At 41.7% G+C, this 20,423-nt stretch overlaps 1 protein-coding gene across 5 annotated transcripts in view; it reads right to left on the reverse strand.

The window, feature by feature from the left end:
* Positions 1-20,423, reverse strand: part of MTUS2 (microtubule associated scaffold protein 2) — a gene marked incomplete at both ends in the record, with an annotated part of 339,837 nt that overhangs the window by 40,501 nt on the left and 278,913 nt on the right. For 3 of the 5 annotated variants that reach the window (XM_084235099.1, XM_084235098.1, XM_084235097.1), the window contains one exon: positions 9,092-9,158. In XM_084235099.1, the coding sequence (XP_084091225.1) occupies positions 9,092-9,158 (67 nt within the window). Of the gene's footprint in view, positions 1-9,091; positions 9,159-20,157; positions 20,215-20,423 lie in introns of those variants that run through there. The other 2 variants (XM_084235101.1, XM_084235100.1) reach the window with 2 other exon arrangements.

Genomic DNA, 20,423 nt, shown 5'->3' on the forward strand with positions numbered 1-20,423 from the left:
GATGTCATTAATGCTGTTTCTGTAACTGAATAAGCACATGGAAGAGAATCACTTGGGCACGGCTTCTCTACTTCCTGTAAGCTCAGCTTTTTACCTCTAAAAGCTTTTCCTGAACCTCTCACTTGGTTAAAAACCCTCCTCTGAACTTTCAGACTTCTAGCATCTTACACAGTATGCTGGACTTTAATTAACTGCTACTGTGTCTGTCTCCAAGACACAGGCGTTCCCCGGACACAGAAACTGTGTCACATCCTCTTTTCCTCCTGGCAAACTAATGGGTACATCTCCTGTGTTCAATTAAGTTAATAAAAGAAAGCAATGAATGCTAAGCTCTGGGTTGGGACTTAAGATACAAAGGAAAATAAAGGGATTCATGTGCATGAGACATTCACAAGTGGGAGGTGATTCTATATGCATAATTTATAGGTGATTGTCTGAATTTACAACTGATATTTTGCAAAATTCTCTTCAGCAATTTTCAGGTTAAATCTATTGCATGCCAGATCTTTCTCTTGCTCTTTATTATCTTCCCCCAGACACCAATTGAGATCTTACAAGAAGGCAGCATGTTATGGTCATGGTGGAATGAGATAAGGTCCCAACTCTGCTATTCTAAATAGTTGCGTGATTTGGGGGTTACTTCTGCTCTCTACAGCCATGATTTATTCACCATTAAATAGTGGTGTATTGTCTACCTTACTTATCATCTAGGACTGTTGTCAGGATCAAATACAAAAATGTGAAAGGGCATTGTAAACCACACACCACTTTAAATATGAGATTTATGAAGTCACAATTTTCTTGAGGCAGCTGGCTTCTTGTCCTCAGTGTCTTTAGGGCATTCTATGTTTTCTATGTTAGTCAGTTAGTTAAGGATTAATCCCCCTGATTAAAAAATATTAATATTAACACAGATCAGAAAGCAGAATTATCTATATTCATAAAGGAGTAAATATTCTAGGGCATCACAAAGCAAACATCCCCACATAAAGTAAGTAGAATGTGCTGTGTATAATAGATGTCAGAGGATTTTATAAATACCAAGAAATGCGTTGCTGCCAATTGGAATAAATCATTGTTTCAAAGAAGTGTAGCAGTCTTGTGGAATTGTAGCTGGTAATGTATTTTCCATGGCAACCGAACTCAGTCTCTGGTATATTTAAGGGAGTTTGCAGTTTTTATATTACTGTGCATGGGTAAGTACCTGTTTGGGATAGAAACTAAGATGATTTTAGAAAATTACGTTTACTGGAATAAAATCTAATCATGGCAGCTGACATCATGAGTTTGAATTATTCCCAGCTCAGAAATGATATTATTTCCCTCAGGAGAGGCAGGTAATTCCCAGGACCAGTCATGCTGAGTGATCCATCTTGAAAAGAGAGTGGTATATTTGAGGCTATGTTGTCATGCTCAAATTTCGGAGCAGACTAAATCTATTATCGAGCCTTCTTACCACCTCTGCCCTACCAGCAGGACAGTGACAGTATAGAGGATGATCCAAGTTAAGCAAATTGAATGAAGCTTCAATTCTTCTGATCAGAGAGAATTTTGTATCCCATAGATTTTCATATGTTGTGTTTTTATTTTCATTCAATTTGACATATTTTCTAATTAACCTTATGGTTTCCTCTTTGATCAATGTATTATTTAGAAGCATGTTTCATTTCCAAATGTTTGAAGTTTACTCAGAGCTCCCTGCTATTTAAAAATCAAAAACATTTCATATGATTTTAATTCTTTTATATCTGTTGAGGTTTGCTTTATTGTCTAGCAGATGGTCGAGCTGCTCAAAGTCCATTTATGAAGGATGTACATTCTACTGTTATGGGCCGGAATGCTCAATTAGGTCAAACTGAGAGCACACTTCAGGTCTTCATGGTCCTACTAGCTACTTGTTCTATCAATGCTAAGAGAGGAGTGCTGAATTCTCCAACCACCATTGTGGAAGTGTCTATTTCTCCTTTAAATTCTATCAGTTTGTATTTCCTATGATTTCAAGGGCTATGGTTAAGCACATAGATATTCAGTATTGCTGTCTTTTTGGTGAAGTGACTCCTTTACCATTTTGTAATGACTATATTAAACCATTGGTATCAGTCTGAAGTTTACTTTATGTGCTATTAATATAAATACTTAAATTTTTTTTATTGGTTTTAGTATGGTATATATTCTTTCCATCCTTCAACATTATATTTAAAGCGAGTTTCTTTTAGATAGCACATAGCTGTATATTGCATTTTTTGCCCAGTCTTTCAAGTGATGTGTTTAGAAGAGAGATTTTTTATAAATCTGAAAATGTAGATTATTTTTATCCCAAGATTAGTTATTTTTTCTGAGGTTACTTCTTGGATGTTGCATCAAAACCTCAGCTTTTTTTTTAAGCTGTGAGGGGAAGAAGATAGCAGATTTTATTCTAAAATTTAAGGAAATTAGCACATACTGAATCCCCATTATTCTGCCAAACATTAAACGATCTTTTGCTCACACCACCTGTGTGACAGGACTGTTCTCCCTATCTTACTAGTGAAGTATGGGGATCACATAGCACAGGCTGTAGTCCTCCAATATACATTCTCCCTGTCCTTCATAGTAATAAAATAATATTTAGTTGCCAAGACAAAAGAGCATATTTCCCTGTCTCCCTTTTGGCTAGGTTTCCCCTGTAACTTAGTTCTGACCAAGGAGACCATTCTGAAATATAGTTCCTAGAGCCTTCCCCCTAAAGACTGCTGGCCCACTCTCTGTTTCATTGTTCATTGCTTCCTTCATCCTACTTGTAATGTAGATCTGATCACTGTAGCACCATCTGTCACACTGGACCATGGGCAAACAGGCCACAATGCTGGGGTGGTGGAGGAATGAGCTGCAGTCTGGTGAATGGTCACTTACCCCCTTGTGAAACAGAACTATACTTTCCCCTGGATGCTTACCGCCTGACTTACACATAAGAGAGAAATCAACCTTGTTTAATCTCCATCCCATTGTTTGGGTATTTCATTACTTGTCCCAGAACCCACAACTAATAGATACAGTCTTGGACCCATGAACATCACACTGTGTTACAGAATTATACTCTAATCTATTTGGACATCTACTATGGTTTTGTAATTTAAAAATTACAAAAAGAAATTGGTGATGGGGTTCAGGATGCTGTGGTAAACTTATACACCATACATGAAAGTATTCTAGATGTGGGTTTATGGTCCCTTACCAGCTATATGCTTTTTCTTTGGGGGGGGGGTCACTTAATCTTTCTGAGCTTCAATTTCCTATAAAAATAGAGATACCAACATCTACTTCACTGAGTTGTTTAAATGAATAAAGTCTATCATGTGACAGAGTTTGGTAAAAACTGAGCATTATGTAAAATGTAAGGGATTATGATCATAAAATTATAAGACAAATTTTATGCATAATCTTGAAAGGTAAAATCATCTCACAAATAAACTCCCAGTGGATTGGCTGCAATGTGGATTATTACAGCCCCTACCCAGCGTAGAGCCCCAATTGCTGGGTGCAACCTGTTCTACTATCCTTGGTGACCCTACCTCCCTTGTGTCTAGTACATACTAGGTGCTCAATAACTGTTTGTTGAAAAGTCCATTTATGAAGGATGTACATTCTACTGTTATGGGCCGGAATGCTCAATTAGGTCAAATTGTTTGAGAGCACACTTCAGGTCTTCATGGTCCTACTAGCTACTTGTTCTATCAATGCTAAGAGAGGAGTGCTGAATTCTCCAACCACCATTGTGGAAGTGTCTATTTCTCCTTTAAATTCTATCTCCTTTAAATTCTAATGAATGGACTGAAATTAAGGACTAAGTTTTCTTCTTGGTGCTTCATGCAGATGCCCAGCTTTGCCCAAGATCTCTGATCAGGTCTCAGTTTACTAACCTTTAAAATGCAGCAGAAAGGCTACAATCACTAAGATCTGGATGAGCTTGAAATGCTCTGACCCTGCTGCTACACACAGAGTTCTCAGAACCTGGTTTGATGAATGAATCCTTCCCCCCCTCTGCACGCAGCACCTTGGCTAGACTGCTCTAATAATATACTGGACTTTGTCCCAGGTTCCTGGCACAGTGTGTCTAAAATTCTTTCAATTTCCTAAGTGTTAGGAGTATCTTTCCTTATTCATAATGAATTCCTTTTTGATCACACTTGAGTTTATGCTAACCAGGTGACTCAGGGTGAAGCCCCCTAGATGACCTCAGGAGGGGGTTGGTCACCAGAAAGACCAGGTGATTAGAGTCTTGTCCCACTCACTGACCTACAGGGAAAGGGGGAGCTGGAGCCTGGGTTATAAGAACTCCTGAACAAAGGCTCTCCCTGCTTCCATCTGGTGAACACAAGGTGCTGGCAGAGTGGCACATATGGAGAGGGTATGGAAGCTCAGGTCCCCTCCAACTACCTGCCCTATGCATCTCTTCATTGCCTTCAACGGTTGTCCCTGAGTTACATCCTTTATAATAAAGTGGTGAAGGTAAGCAAAGAGTCTTCCTGTATCCTCTGAGTCATCCTGATGAATTATTGAGCCTGATATTAAAAAAAGAAACAACAGGCCTGAAATGGAGTCATTTATGACAATCTTTACCATGATTTAATAACTAACCTAAATCCAGTTTGAGCTTCTTCCCAAAGTGGAATTTTAAACCAACCAATCTGGAATCTCCTGCTCAGCACTAGTAAATAATTTGCATTTAGATAAGACCCTTGCCTTTAACTGAAATCATCTTTCTTTCTTGTCCCACCTACTTCCTAAGTATAAAAGCCTTCATTTTGTATGACTCCTTGCTGTGCCTTTCTCCTTGCCAGATGGGAGGCTGCCTGATTCATGAATCATTTAGTAAAGCCAATTTATCTCTAAATTTATCCAGTTAAATTTTATTTTGAACCTTTGAAGAGGGGGTGTGGGAACCTCCAAATTTACAGCTGGTTGGTCAGAAAGGTGGTTCCTGGGGTTTGCGAGTAGTATCTGATGTGAAGACTAGTCTTGCACCAGTAGGGTCTGCACTAACTCTGGAGAGTTTGCGTCTTCATTACATTGAATTGTTGGAGACCCGGCTAGTATTGGAGAATTGGTTGTGGCCGTGGAAAAATCTCCCACACATGTGATGTCAGAAGTGGTCTCAGAAAGCATCACTCATGAGAAGTCCTCAGAGTTTATCTGACAGCAAATTCCTACTTAAAAACTATTATAGGGGCCTCCCTGGTGGCGCAAGGGGTTAAGCACCACACTATGAAGCAATTCACAGTCTCTGCAGCACGAGTTCGATCCCTGGCTGGCCAGGGAGCTACCCATATGGCACGGTAGACCTCTCCTATCTTGCCCGCTGCTCCCCTCAGCAGTGTATTTCAGTCAGTCTGTATGTTCTCTTCCCCACTCTGTCTCTGGTGAATCTTCTCACCCCCTGTATCTCTGGCCTGTACCCTGGCTCTTGTATGCATAAATAAATAAATCTTTAGAAAAAAAAAACTATTATAACCAGGCCCCAATCAGTGTGGGATAACCCATATCAAAATCTCTGCTAGGGGGCACTATTCAAGGCACACACTCTCTAGAAGATTCTGTTGTAGCTTCCCCAGACAAACTGGGATGTACTGTAAATATGAAGTATCAGCAAATACACTGGGCATTTCTTTCTGTGGTTGGTTTCTGAAAGGCCATCTAACCCTTTAGATGGTAGCTGACTCAGAACTGCCAGCCAGGCCTGTCAGGCAAAGGCAAAGGGAGGAAGAAGAGAAGGAAGAGAATAGTCTTCCCTTTTTAGGGAGACAGGCTGACCCTATGTGTAACTTCAAAGCAGACAGAACTTTTGCATGTTCCCTTTCTGTACCCTTTCCCACCCATCTGGGCCTCTCCTCCAGGCCTCTCCTGCTGCCCAGAGCCCTTGACCATGGGACCCTACCCTCCTAGACCTAGTCCAATTCACCCTTTTTCCCCTCTTTTGTCCTTTAATGTAGCTTACTGATTCTTTGAGGAACACCTGAGTAATTAAAAAAGTACCTCAAATATCCTGATTCTGTCATTCTACAGTGGGTCCAGGCCAGTATTTTTTTTTTTTTGTGGGGCCCTCGCCGGTGGCTGGGGAGCGAACCGGCGCTGCGGAGGCTGTGGGCAGCCTCGCAGCCCAGCGCTCAGCCGCTGCGTTACCAGGGGAGGCCCCCTGGGCCGGTATTTTAAAAAGCACTCAAGGTGATCTCCAGGCTGAGCAGCACAGGTAAAGCAGATTCTGGCTAGATGCTCCTAGTGTTTGATTGAATTACTTACATCAAGGGGATGGCTCACTGGGGGATACTTACTAGTAGATATTGGTAGAGTTTAGTGCAGTGTTTTATTGACATGAAAAAGTTAAAACAGTAATTTTTAGATGTGAGGGATAGACACTCCCTGTTCTGGAATCTGCAATAAATGGCCCTTAACTATTCTGATTATAGTTGCAGCTTCTTGCTTCTTCCTTGTCTGAATTCACAACCTTCAGAAATACCATCTCTCTTCCCTCCCTCCCCATCCACCATGGTCCCTTTTCTGTAGGGCCTTCATCAGATCCAGCCGCCAAGAGGTCTAAATAAGGGTAGGTGGGGGTAGGGAAACAGGACTGACCATCTTTCTTTCTATATGATCATTCACAAGTCAGGCTTGAAAGTGTAATTCTCTTTCCCCTTCAAGGGAATACACTGCAGGTGAAGACACTAGAATTTATGGATTTTACAGTTAACACTTGATGCACATCTTCCCTTTCTTCTCTCAGGAACAATTTCTACAGTGGCTCAGTGGTTGCTGCTGAAGAGTTAGGGCTGCGTGGCCTGGCTGTGGGTCTGCCAAGACTCTGGCTTTTTACACGGCTTCCCCGCACCCCATCATCTTTTCATTTGGCAGGTGATTTCTGGCTCTATTTTAGCACTGTGCAGAAATCAAATAAGACTTACATGCAAAACCCAGTGTAATCATGTGTGGTTCCTGCTGCATTCAGAAGCTTCAGGAAAACACAGAGAGAAGCAGTGTGGCTTTGAGCATGCCTTACCTAGTGGGTCACAGCAAATACCCCTAGACCGAAAGTTCATACACCGGGAGACAGGGTGGAAATCACCCCAGAGTGGAAGATTTTATCTTCTATCTTTAGATTCAAGGTGCTACATACCTAGTAGTTATGAGTTACCTTTACAGATGGGTCAACTGATCACCATTATCTTCTTAAATTGACTTTCCTTTTTATGGAGGGGAGCTAAGGGCAAAGAGGTTAACCAACTTGCTCTATCTGAACTTGGGTCATTTGCTTCCAAAGTCCCTGATCATTAAACCTCAGAACCACCTAGGAAATCACCCGTTTCATGGAGAAGACACTGTACTTGTGGACCCTGAATTCCTAGGAGCTTTCCACACAGATTCAGCCATCACCACTCCTAGCAGGCCTCTCTCAGAAAAAGAAAATCTGGGTTTATGTACTGGGCCACCTCCAGAAGGGGGGCCAGGCATAGGTACCCTTCAGCAGGACAGTTTGTTGCTCTGATCACCCACAGGTGAGCTTGGAAAGAAGAATTGATATTTATGGCTTTTCCACAGGGGCCTGCTTTCCTTAGAGGAGAGAAGAGGCCATTGCTGACTCATCTCAAGGACAAAAAGTCACAAGACTCACAGTGAAGAGAGAAGAAAGTTTTTTAAGTTAAAAAAATGAAAAAACAGAAAAAATGTGTGTGGAGGCGGAAGCTAAGTTTGGAAATCATGACCCTGTGCTCTGTACATCCTCGGGATCTGCATGCCCGGGAAGTCTGGCCTGCGGGCTCCCTACCATTTGCATGGTGTAGGGTAAAGAAAATATCAGGCTTTTCTGCCCTTCCGCCATCAGGATAGATGATGGATCCTTGTCCTGAATGCATGCCCTTGGCGGGCACCTGGAATAGGGTGTGGGCATGGGTAGATGGGATTCAGCTGAGCTAAGACTGTGCTTTTAAGGGCGGCGTCACGGGGACACCAGCAGCAGCAGCAGCAGCAGCAGCAGCAGAAGTCGAAGCAGAAGCAGAAGCAGAAGCCGAGAAGCAGCTGAGAAGCCGCAGAACGAACACCAGAGAGTCCAGATAGAGTGAAGACTTTCTGGGCCTCCCAGCCCCCCAGCCAGCACCCCTGCCTGCCATATGCCTGGTAACCCCAAATAAAAAACCTGCAAAAGTACTGAGGACTCAGACTCCTCCTTTACCCGGTCTGCATGGGATCAGAAAACCTGCACCGTGGCCAGTCCTGCCCTTTACACATGGCCAGCCTGGAGAAAATGGCACTGTGCCACTAACCAAGGACACACAGGTCTCTTCGCTCACAAGGAGGAGGCCCCACCTATACTTAGGACCACACTGGGTAGGAGAAATGGTGGCTCTCAGGAGAACAGCAGGCCAAGGGGAAGGAGCCATTTAATTCACCTTTGCTGACTAGTTCCCAGGGAAACAGAATAACAGAACTTTAAGAGAAAAATGGGATCGAACAAGTGCAACATGATAAATACTTACTTAACCTTTGGCCTAGAGTGAAAGCCCTTTTGTTGGGATGTTTCCAGGGTGTGGGGGTCACCCTAGCCTTTGCAAAGTCTCTTAAGGGTCAGACTGAACCATACCATCCCACCAGCCTAAAATGAAGAGTTCAGCAGGAACTCCAACATTTTGAATCCACCCAGATTTGTGTTGTCTATCACCCAGGACCTCACAGCAGGGTATCCAGTGTCAGGAAGCCATGATACCTGCATCTTATCCACCCAGCTGATGCTTCTCTTGGGACTTGTGGGGCTGCCTAGTTGGAGGGGTGCTTGTCATAGCACACAAGTCAGATGTACATTAGAGCTGCCATCTGTAAAGAGCCCAGGCAGTGCCTGATTAGTTCCACTGCGAGCAGTTAGGAGACTGTCTATAACAACAGAAACGTAACAATGATGGCTCCCTGCAAGGCTCCAACAACCCACCACTGCGCAGGGGAAGACACTTCATTTGTCTAGGCAGGGCTGCTCTGGCTTATTACGTGAGGCATAATTGCTTTTGTTACACATTCATATGCATCAAGAAAAGACATTCTTTAGTTTCCTCATTTTCAATGCCCTACTTACCAACTTCATCCCTGATGTTTGCAAGTTCGATTGACAGCTCTTTTTCTTTCACAAGGGCACTTTCATTCTGAAAAAACAAAACGGATACCGAGAGTCCCCTAGTTTTATGCTAGATAAGCACTTTCATATGTTTAATTAATGAATCATATTAAGCAAATATTTGTAAAGTCTAGCTCTTAATAAGATAATATTCTCATTATATAACATCAAAAACTTACCAAGCCAAGTCTGACTCATTTATTTGTATCACATTCAATCACAAAGCTTGCAATATAACATTAGTATTTCCCATGGCTGTGCTTTTATCTGTTGTACTGCTATATACATTATCCTGCAATACTTTGCATGTCTGTGTCCTATACGCGAACCTTCTCTCATACATCATTATACACTGGTAATTATTATCATCACTATTATTAACATGAAACATTTCTCTTTGTAATAAGGCCAACACCTGCACTTAAGGTTTCCAAGTTTTTCTTTCTGCTCTCTGTATCAACAGGAGGAACAAGAGGAAAACTCAACTCATATTGAGGTTCTTATTTAGTGCAAAGAATGCCATTCATAACTAAATGACTGATAAGCTATTTTCAAATCAAAGGCATTCTATGATATAAATAGGTAAGTAGTTGAAGATGTGCTGAATTTGTAATCTAGGTTACTGAGCCATTGTAAACGTTTATATTTATGATCTTATTACTACTACTAACAATAAAAAATAAGTGCTATGTAAATTCTCTTCAATTGAGAAATCTACAACATATAGAGCATCCAAGAAAGTCATTCCTAAGAACACAAACAATTCCCAAAGCAAATATTTCCAAAAAGGGAATTCTGGGCCTCCCCGGTAGTGCAGAGGGTTAAGCGCAGCGCTGTGAAGCTGTCCACAGCCTCTGCAATGTGGGTTCGATTCCCGGCTGGCCAGGGAGATACCCACATGGCGCAGCAGACCTCTCCTGTCTCACCCGTTGCTCCTTTCAGCAGTGTTTTCAGTCGTCTACCTGTTGTTCTCCCTGCTCTGTCTCTGGTGAATTCTCTCACCCTCCTACACCTCTGGCCTGTACCCCAGTTTTTGTATAAATAAATAAATCTTTAAAAAAAAGGGAAGTCTGGCTAAAATGTGTATCAACTATGTAGCACGAACATTATCAGGCTTACAAATGTTCCTTCTTTATTAACCTCCTTTGACTTTGATTCAATGCCTTCAAAGCACCTGTGCCAAATGCGAAGAGACAACAATCACACCCTTGTTTCCACGTCTGGTGCCTTCTGACTTGGGTGACACATGTGCCACTTAGGGTGTTTGAGAGCAAATGCCCCAGGTTATCCAAGGGCATTTGCTAAGAAACATCACAATATTCATACTGCTAAAAATCCCTCTATTTTCAGTTATTTTAGTGACAGGTATCAACAACTCTTGATTCTTTTAAGAATAATGGAGCAATAACTCATGTTTTGTGGGACACTGAACCCACTCTCCCCATTTTATTCATGAAGTATTCTCTTTCCATGTCAGCCCACAACATTCATGCCTTTCCTGGAAATGTTGGAAATCACACCCGAGAGTGCACATTTTCCTGATGACTAAGCCACGCTCCCTCTATGCTCTGCCCACTGCCCTGGGTTGTCTGAGGTTTAAATAAACATATATGACATAGTGTCACATACTAAGTGCCTGCCACTTAGCAGTTTCCATATGTGTCAGTTGTTATCATAACTCCATTGTTCCCTTTTTTTTACTTGCAACTCTAGCTAAAAGGTGCTTTTCCATGTTAATGATCTAAATGTGTTTAGAATTTGCATGTCAGTCTTCTGTGTATTGTGTGTGTTTTTTAAATACTTCCTGGCTCCGATGCAACTCTAAATTCAAAGATTGAAGAACTCAAAATAGGGAAAGGGTTCTAGTCAGACTCAGCACATGGATTATATGCTTGTTCTAACAACAGTGTAACATGGCCACTGAAATTGAACTTGTTACTGTAACTTAAGAAAATATGGTATTCTAGAATGGGCAAATTTCAGTATTTACCCTGAAATAATCTTAAACAAGTGAAAAAACTAAGTTGTTCCTATTATCAAGAGTAATTGTGAACACTCATATCCACTAACTATAAAGCACAGGCAGAAAATGGAAATATAGTACTTATCATCCAGAAATAGTATTACTGAAGTGTTCACTCTCAGGGTTCCTGAGAACACCTGGAACTTAACTCTCAGGGTTCCAGAGAACACCTGTTCCAGAGAACACCTGGAACTTAACAAAAACAACATGCTAACTCTAATCTGTAACCTCAAGCCAACGTTTCCCTCAACAACTTGCAGTGGCCCCTGTGGAGCACGACAAATCAATCCTCACTTTGCAGTCACATAGGAATCAGGGGAAGCATTTCAGGAAGGAGTGGCTTGCAGGCCCAGTGAAGAGGACAGGCCCCCATTGGAGACAGTGCCAATGGCATAGATTGCTGATGAAGACCTTCAGACATGCAACAACTTGGTAAAAAGCTAACGCTGATGGCCTTGGCCAGGCCTGCCCCATCCATCTTGGCTTTATGAGAAACAGGAACAAGATTGAGAGGAATCAAATGAGAGAATGAAAGAAAAGAAAGGGAGGGGGTGGGAAGAGAGAAGAGGTAGAAGGGGAAATAGGAAACCAAGTGAGATTAGAGCCCAGGTACCCTCTCCTTTTTGGGAAGCACAGGCCATTGCGAGAGAGGAAGAGGGCTGACAGAAGAGCCATGCCCCCTTCACCCCCATCCTTTTGCAAGTGCAGGTTATAGAACCAACCAGTTTCTAACTACATTCATCAATAGCTAACCAAGAAAAGGTCAGCTGTCAAAGATAACGAACCTGGTGGCTAAAATGACAAGAAAAGTGACTACATTCTGGCAAGGTCTGGCGAATAATGAATTTAAATCTTTTTTTTTTTTTTTAAAGAGGCATGTATTATTTATTTGTTTGTTTGTTTGTTTGTTTATACAAGCACTGGGTACAGTCAGAAGTGCAGGAGGGTGAGAGAATTCACCAGAGCCAGAGCAGGGAGCAGAGCAGGCAGAAGGACCGAAGTACACTGCTGAGGGGAGCAGCGGGCGGCAGGAGAGGTCTGCGTGCCATGTGGGACCCTCCTCCGGTGGCCGGGGAGCAGCCGGGGATCGAACCAGGGCCGCAGAGGCCGTGGGCAGCTTCGCAACCCAGCGCTCAACCACTGCGCCACCGGGGAGGCCCGCGAATGATCAATTTAAAGCTAAGTTTTACCAAACATTTTCTAGACGGCAGACACAGCTCTAGGTAAGCCCTTTTACTCCTCCAAAACTGTCAAGTGGGTCCTGGGTATTATTTTCCTTTATGGATGATGAAGCTCTCTGGTTCAGTTACCAGCCCTGCACAACAGCTCAGGAAATGGGAAAGGCTGGAGTTTTAATGTGTCCACACTCTTCTTTGAACACTAACACAAATTACAGAGTCACATCGAGTTCCAAATTACAATTGTATGGGGAATATAAAAATAAAATTAAAAAAAAAAAGATCCAAATTCTATTGATCCTCAGATAGATCTGAGCACTTAATACTATGAAACTATTCATGTCTAACTAGGAGAGAGGCAGTGTCTGCTCCTGACCACTCTGTTTCAAGGAAAAAAAAAAATCCCCTGGTTTCATTTCTGCCCCACTCACAGCCTGCATTATCTGCACGTGTCCTCGTTTTAACTTGTCAGTTACATGTCAGGACATTTCCAGTGTTTGGATGGTCAGTATGGTCTACATGGTCAGTATGGTCTACATGGGGCTGGGACTTCTGATAGGATAGTCATTTGTCTTTTCCTGTCACCTTTCCCTAACCCTTTCTGCTGGCCTCAAATCTATTCCTGCTGAAGATGCTGACACAGTGCAGTTCTGGCTCCCTAAGGCCGCCTCTGCAGGTTGGTGATGGCCCAAGTGGAAGGCCAAGTGCTTGTTTGTAAAATGATATCAACTCTTCTAATTTATTAATTCTCTGCATCAATTAAGTTACTTTTTGTTTTCTGCAAGGCAAACTTTGACGTAGGGCCACCCTGCAGTGGAATGAGTCAATGGCTGTGCCTGCAGGAACGCTGCTCCTTAGGTAGAAAATGAACTGAAAGGGACCTTCTGCTCTATTCCTTGCCTCAAAAAGTTGTCCTTCTGCCTACCATGGGTCAACAGATTCCAGCAGTGGTCCTGTAAGGCCCTTAAATTCATGGTGAGTAGGAATAGGTGACCACAAAGACATCCTCTGGAAGGATCTCTCGTCACCACTTCCCTTTGTTCCTCAACCTGAGTCAGGTCCAGGCGATGACACAGAGGGATGACTGAAATATGAGCAAGACCTCCTCTGATGGCCCCAAGTCAGATCAGTGCTTCCCTAATGGGGAATGAATGGAAAATTCCTAACTCCTGCCAAGCATATGAACTCTTGCTTTCACTCCAAAAGAGCTAAAAATAGAACCCAGGATTAACCATCCAAACTACCCAAGTGATAGAGTCCAGAAATCACGAAGTCTAAGAAGGCCATTCCTCTAAAATTACTGCTTACTCTATGACAGTCTTCCCCTGAAATGGACTTAAAGAACATAGCAGCAGCTGGGTCTTCTTGCTACCTCTTTTATTTGTTTCCATTCCTCTTCTTCGCACTCCAGGTTTTTCTAGTCTTTCCACAGCAGGCATCACATTCGCAGATGGAATCAAAGATGAACAATTGCCATGACCCAACCGACTCTCCCTCTGCCTCTCAAGCCCTAAATACCAGAGCGAGTGGGCCAGCATAAAGCTTCAGCTCTTCTGAGAGGTGGCTCTCGTGCTGGGGCACTCACAAACTCTTGGGGGATGCCATCTATAATCTCTCCGAGCTGCAGACACCTGGCAAAGTATGCAGCCTGCTAATCATTTCATTAAATTGAAGACACTCGATGTGTGACAAGTCCCAAGCAAGCCTGTCACACTCTGCTATTTTAACATGCTTGGTCAGTGAGCGTTATCTGCTGTGGTGGTTGATGCTGCCCATGTGAGCTTGGAGGTACAGATAGTGAAGATACCTCTCCTCACTAGCATTACTACACATGTCTACACCTGTGCCTCAGCCACCCTCCTAGAGTTAGGAACCAACCCAACAGCCTATTTATTATTAGAACTAAATACTGGGTGAAGCTGAGGTGCTTTTACGCCAACTAATCCAGAAAGTTCATACAAAGCAGCATGTATTCACCATGTGCCTAAGATGTGTTACACAGGAAGCCAGGATATTTCTGCCTTTGAGGAGTTTAAGAGTCTCCCAGAGAGAAATGAAGAAATGATTATAAAATCATGTGACATAACTCAACTCATGGGGCAGAGCTGGCTTGGAGATTTCCTGAGACCAGCGGATGAATAAGTCTAAGGAGATGAAGGTAGCACCCCAGGCAAAGGCCAGAAGAGCAAGGGCCATCTGGGAACTCCTGTTACCACCATTTTCTCACTAAGTTTCTACCTCTGGCCTGAGATTTAGGCTGCAAGAATTCTGAGTTGGTTATTAGTGATACTAATGACAATTTTATAAAATTCACAGTCGTTCTAAATGCTTTTCTCAATTCCCTCCCTCTGACCTAATTTTTTTCTTTAAAGGAGGGGCATGTATATATAAATTTAAATACATACACACACGTAATCCACCAGGCACCCAATCTTTCCTATCTTTTTAGCCTGCCCTGAAATCAGTACAGATCAGGAAAATTCAACCATCTGCCACTTCTTCCCAGACTACATGAAAGAACCACAACAGGGAGCTGAATAAGAAATCTATTGAATTCTGATATTTAAGGAAACATCCAGATCCTTTTTATTTGAGGATCAAATTGAAATTCAAAGTGAGACATGTACATGTGAAGTTACAGTGAGGTTAAGGAATATGTCATTGTTCCTAGAAATAATATTGCTTTTCACCCAAGATGGTATGAGTAGGTTAGGGTTCAATTCAACATGGCAGAACTTAGTCTCAACAGGAAACATTTTTCTTTTTTTTGTATTTCAAATGAACCAGCCCCAAGGTGACATCAAGGGAACCTAAGTCTTTAGGATTGGTTTCAGACCGCCTTTTGTGAATACTGCATTCATTTTCAATATTAACATTGTGAAGAATGGCCAGATTCATAATATAGCTCTGTGGAAAATTCCTTTGGGAGGTGAACTGACCTTTTGTTTTTCATTTCAGTTATTGTGGCTTGAAGGCAGCACCGATGCTAGGTTTTGATTTAGTCAATAAGTATTATTTCTTCCACATATAATTATCACAGGCCACTGTATTTTTGTATCTATTTTTCTACTGTGAAATGATTTTTAATATAGACTGGTCAAGGGCAAAATAAAATCACATTTAATGCTCTTAAATACATGCCAACGTCTGTTTGTGTGAAAGATGAGTCCAGTCTTATCTAACTTTAAAAGAAATTAGAATGACTAAATGTAAAGATGCATCGTAATTCCAGCCTTTGCCCATATGCATTCTGGGGAGAGTCACTGGTGACAAGATCATCTAGCTTACTTACGAGGCTCTAGTTAACAAGGGAATACCACACCAGACCTGGATTACTAATGACCAATTAGTAAAGACAGTGCATTATAAGACCAAAGGAGAAACAATGGGGATCCCAAGAAATACTGCCCAGATTCTGGATCTCGGAGTCAGCAAGAGAAAGGAAAACCAGGCAGTATTGTGACTTTTAATCCATGTAAGTGTCAGACAGTTACTTGACCTTTCAAGATTCTGCTTTCCTCTATAATCACCTTCCCAAATTTATTACTGACAGACTATGCATGCATACCTTGGAGGAACAGTGAGAGATGCTGTCTCCCAATTCCAATCCCAACTAGGAATGTAGAGAAAATGTTAATTCGTCTCTAAGATTACAGGCGACACAAAAGGTAAGGCTAGAGATAAGCCCTGGGAAGTATCTAAAGAGCAAGACAAGGCAAGTAGTCAAGCAAGGAAAGCAAAGGGGGCTGAGAAGAGGCAGTCACCTTGGCAGATAACAATGGCATGGCCTTCTCAACAGTATTTCAAGCTAGAGGGTGTTGGCTGGGTGTTGGCCTGGATGCCCCAGGCCACTGAACGTCTAAACATGGCTCAGAATCTAGTCTTATCAAAATGTCTTATGAAGCTGAACCTTTGGCTCTAAAAAGAAATAACATGTTTACCAGGCTTGCTATCATTCCTTTCCTTGTCAGTTATAGTTCTCATTGTTAAAAAACAAGTTGGCAGTCCAGTTTATGCATCTAGTTTATTTCTTTTGATAACCTGATTTTCCTAAAAACAATTAGCTCTGGAAATTGTACACACAGAGCTGATGGTTTGTTATGGGGCCATACTTAGTGCACAGATAAACAAACTCTAGGATCTATTTGGTATCCCCCCAAATAGATTCCTAGGCCATACCTGTCCTTTAAAAATACCTATTTAATGAGTTGTTCTGCAAATTGCTCTCTGCTCAGAATCCCAATATACATCCCTACTTAACTCAAGTTTAAGAACCTGGGTCTGGTTTCAGTCAAGAATGTATTTCCCCACATCCCCATGTGCTTGGGTTACCCACTGTGTTTACTCTCATCTTCCATCAAACGGGGCTAAAACATCTTCACCCACGCACTCCTTGCTTAGAATTACATTTTTTTCTCCTCACCTGTATATTAAAACTCCACCCCATTCCTCAAGTGCAATTCTTGTTCCACATTTCCCAGGAAACTTTGTCTGTGATTCCAGCACTGATTTCTCTGGAATGTCACTAAATTCCAGAAACAAGTATGGTCAGTACGAATAACTGTTAGTTAATTCTACACCATCAGTTACACTGATGTCTAATTGCTCTCTGTTACTGATGCCAACTCACTTGTAATTTGTCTAGAAAGGGTGGAAGAATAATTGAAAAATGACTGGCAAACACCACAAAGCACGCTATGCCTTTTCACAATTGTTTCATAGTGCCCACAAAAAACAGGGGCAGAGTAGACCAGCCATAAAAATTGTCAATGAACGGATTTTTCTTTAAGTGGAAAATACATATTCACAATCAGCTTTTAAAAACCATTTGCTCAATGTGGGAGGGAAATCAACAGATTATATACAGTGGAGGATTATGGGTGCTTTAGTGGAGTGTGTGGTGTGGCAATATACACCTGAAGAAGTGTGCACTTATACTCCTAGATCACATACAGTGTTGCAAACAATGTTGTCTCAATAACTCTAATGCAACTAAAAGTCTTTTTAGAATGTTAATTGGACACATTTTTAGTGATTTTATACTATATTCTATCATTTCCCCTAATAAATAAATGCTAAAAAGGACCTTAACATTTATATTTCTTAGCCGCATCTTTGAAACGGATTACTTAAAAAGTATCTCTAGTTGTCCACACTCTTTTCAGGATTATGATCAAATGTTTACTTAAAACAATTTCCCTGTCAAAATAAAATTTTCTGGGGCCTCCCTGGTGGAGCAAGGGATTGGGGCGTGGCCTATGGGGCTGTCCACAGCCACTGCAGCATGGGGTGGCAGACCTCTTCTGGCTCTCCCGCTGCTCCCCTCAGCAGTGTATTTGAGTCAGTCTGCCTGTTCTGCTCCCCACTCTGTCTCTGGTGAATCCTCTCACCCCTCACGCCTCTGACCTGTGCCCCAGATCTTGTATGCATAAATAGTTAAATCTTTAAAAAAAATAAAATAAAATTTTCTGTTTTGTATCTCTATAAAGTTCTGAAGATACGTTTCTTAATTTTTAAGATTTACTAAGCTGGGCTAAAGTAATCAGAAATAACTTTACCAACAATTTTATCAGGTCCTTTTCAAACCTTGCAGATGCTGGGGTTGTCAGAGCTGATTAAAGACCGAAGGATTTTATGGTGGTATTTTATGGTGTACTAGTTTCCAGAGTTGGAGATTAGAGCGGACTACCATAATACTCCTAATATGCAATGCCTGACTCAATAGGCAACTACAGAATAAACAAATGATTATAGCATACTGCCTATGAAGTTATTCTGAAAAACAGGAAACAAAGCAAACAACTGACTTTTTTTTAATTAAAAAAAAAAACCACTAATTCCTAAACTGAATACTTATGAATATATATCTAAGATGCCGGCATCAGGATCACTACACTAAAATATAGGAAAGAAAATTCAACAAGTATAGGTATAAACATAATAAGAAAGTTGACAGGTATAAAGTTTTTAAGTATTTATCAGTGAAAATAATTTGTATTAAGTTTGATGTTGCAAAGCAAATATATTTGAAAGTTACTTAAATAATACACTGCTAAAGAGATAAAACATTATCTTCCAAAATCTCTGAATTAAGTAATGACACAGGGATAGTTACTTCAAGAACTTGATTTGAAACTAAAAAGGAGGATGGATTCATTTTAAAATATATTTTCTCAAAAAGCTTCTATTTCTAAAACTTTTATACCAGGGCCTAGGAATATAAGCATTGTCATATTGGAGTCAATCCTTTCCTCTGATTTAAACCATTGTTACAAAGCTTCCTCAGTACCTTTTTTTTAAGATTTATTTTATTTATACAAGAACCGGGGTACAGGCCAGATGTGCGGGAGGGTGAGAGGACTCATCAGAGACAGAGCTGAGAACAGAACAGGCAGAATGACTGAAACTCACTGCTGAGGGGAGCAGCGGGCGAGACAGGAGAGGTCTGCCATGCCATGTGGGTTGCTCCGTGGTCGGCAGGGATAGAACCAGCACTGCAAAGGCTGCCGACAGCTTCACAGCACTGAGCTCAACTGCCTGCACCACCAGGGGAGGCCCCCTCCGTAACTTTTTTGTGGCCACTTTTCTTAAAACAGAGCATAATCTCTTCAATGTTGGATTGGCAGATAATAGATTGCAAATGCTTTATATTTCCATTTGTTAATGAATATAAATATGAATATAAATATTTTATATTTATCACTAAATATGAATATAAATATTTTAGTTCATGACAGCAAAAGCCAAACCCATTAAAATGGATATTTTTATTGGAACAACAAAATGCCTAGTGATTTTTAAGATAGCACTTTAATTTTGCTAGCTAGGTGGTATGCAACCCTACTTTGGGTCAAAGTTCATAAGCAGAACTGATATCTAAGATATTCCCAAGTGACCTCCTTGTAATGAGTTTTATATTAAGCCATATATTTCCTTCACATACTACACCTTCAGCTATCTATATAGTTGATGCCTACATGGATAGAAAGGAGGCAATTTCAACCTCTTGTTAAATCCCATTTTATCTATCTCTGAGAAGTCCAAATGTGTGTGATAATAAAATATATCAGAGAGGCAAAATTTCCTTGCAACATATTTCTAGCAGTGAAGTTAAAAGCATATCCTAATCCTTCTACAAGATCACAGGCAAATGTCAAAAGCAAAGGCTTTGTGTTGGAATTGTCATACATTTCTCCTTTATACTCTATTCTCAACTCCCTGCCTGTGAATTTTCCTTCAGTAAAGACTTGAACACACCCTCATACTCTCTTGTCTCCTTAAGTGTTCACCTCTATGTTATGCACACCTGGGCAATGCAAAGAAGTAGAGAGACTAACTGGACTCCTGCTTGCCTCTCCAAACGGAAGTATATAAATTACACTGCTGGATGCTGTTTGTAGAAAAGTCGTAAACTTTCAAAGTTAGCAACTTGCAAAGGAGAGGCATGTCTAGCTAATCTAAATTCCCTACTAGGAATAGGTTTTGCAGGTACATTAAAATGCATTAAGAACCTCTCAAGGATTTCCTGACAGTTTGAATTTCAAGATGTTTTGAGCAGGTCCCTACTGTTTAAGGAAAATGCAACAGTTACATTTGAGACAGCAGAAACACAGAATTATGTAAGGCACTGCAGAGGACTGTATGTGAGACCAGTGGTTGTGTGAACCCCACTCACAATCCAGCACACTGGAACCAGTAAGGGCAGCCTCCTGCTCACCAACAAAGCACACAGACATGCTGGGGAGAGGGACAGAAGAGGCTGGCTCGGCTTTCTCTCTGCCCTTTCCAAGGAGGGGGGGGGGGGGGAAGAGGGGAAGGCAAAGTACCGTCTGGTCCAGGCACTGAAGGCAGTTATAAGGCTTGCAGCAGCAGTGGCCCATCCCGGCAGGCAGGCTGGCAAGGGGACCTCCTTCATTCAACGTGTCGGCGGGTAATTCCTAAGGCGAGGTAATGGCTCAAACGAAAGGGGTGCGCCGCTAGGAGCTGTCACAACTTCCATGTGGTCCCCTCGGCTACCTTATTTCCCCTAAATAACTTCAGGAATCCTGGAGGCAGAGGAATGAGTGCAGGAGTGCAGAGCAGCAGCGTTAGG

Source organism: Talpa europaea, assembly GCF_964194135.1.
Source record: "Talpa europaea genome assembly, chromosome: 6".
NCBI lineage: Eukaryota > Metazoa > Chordata > Mammalia > Eulipotyphla > Talpidae > Talpa > Talpa europaea.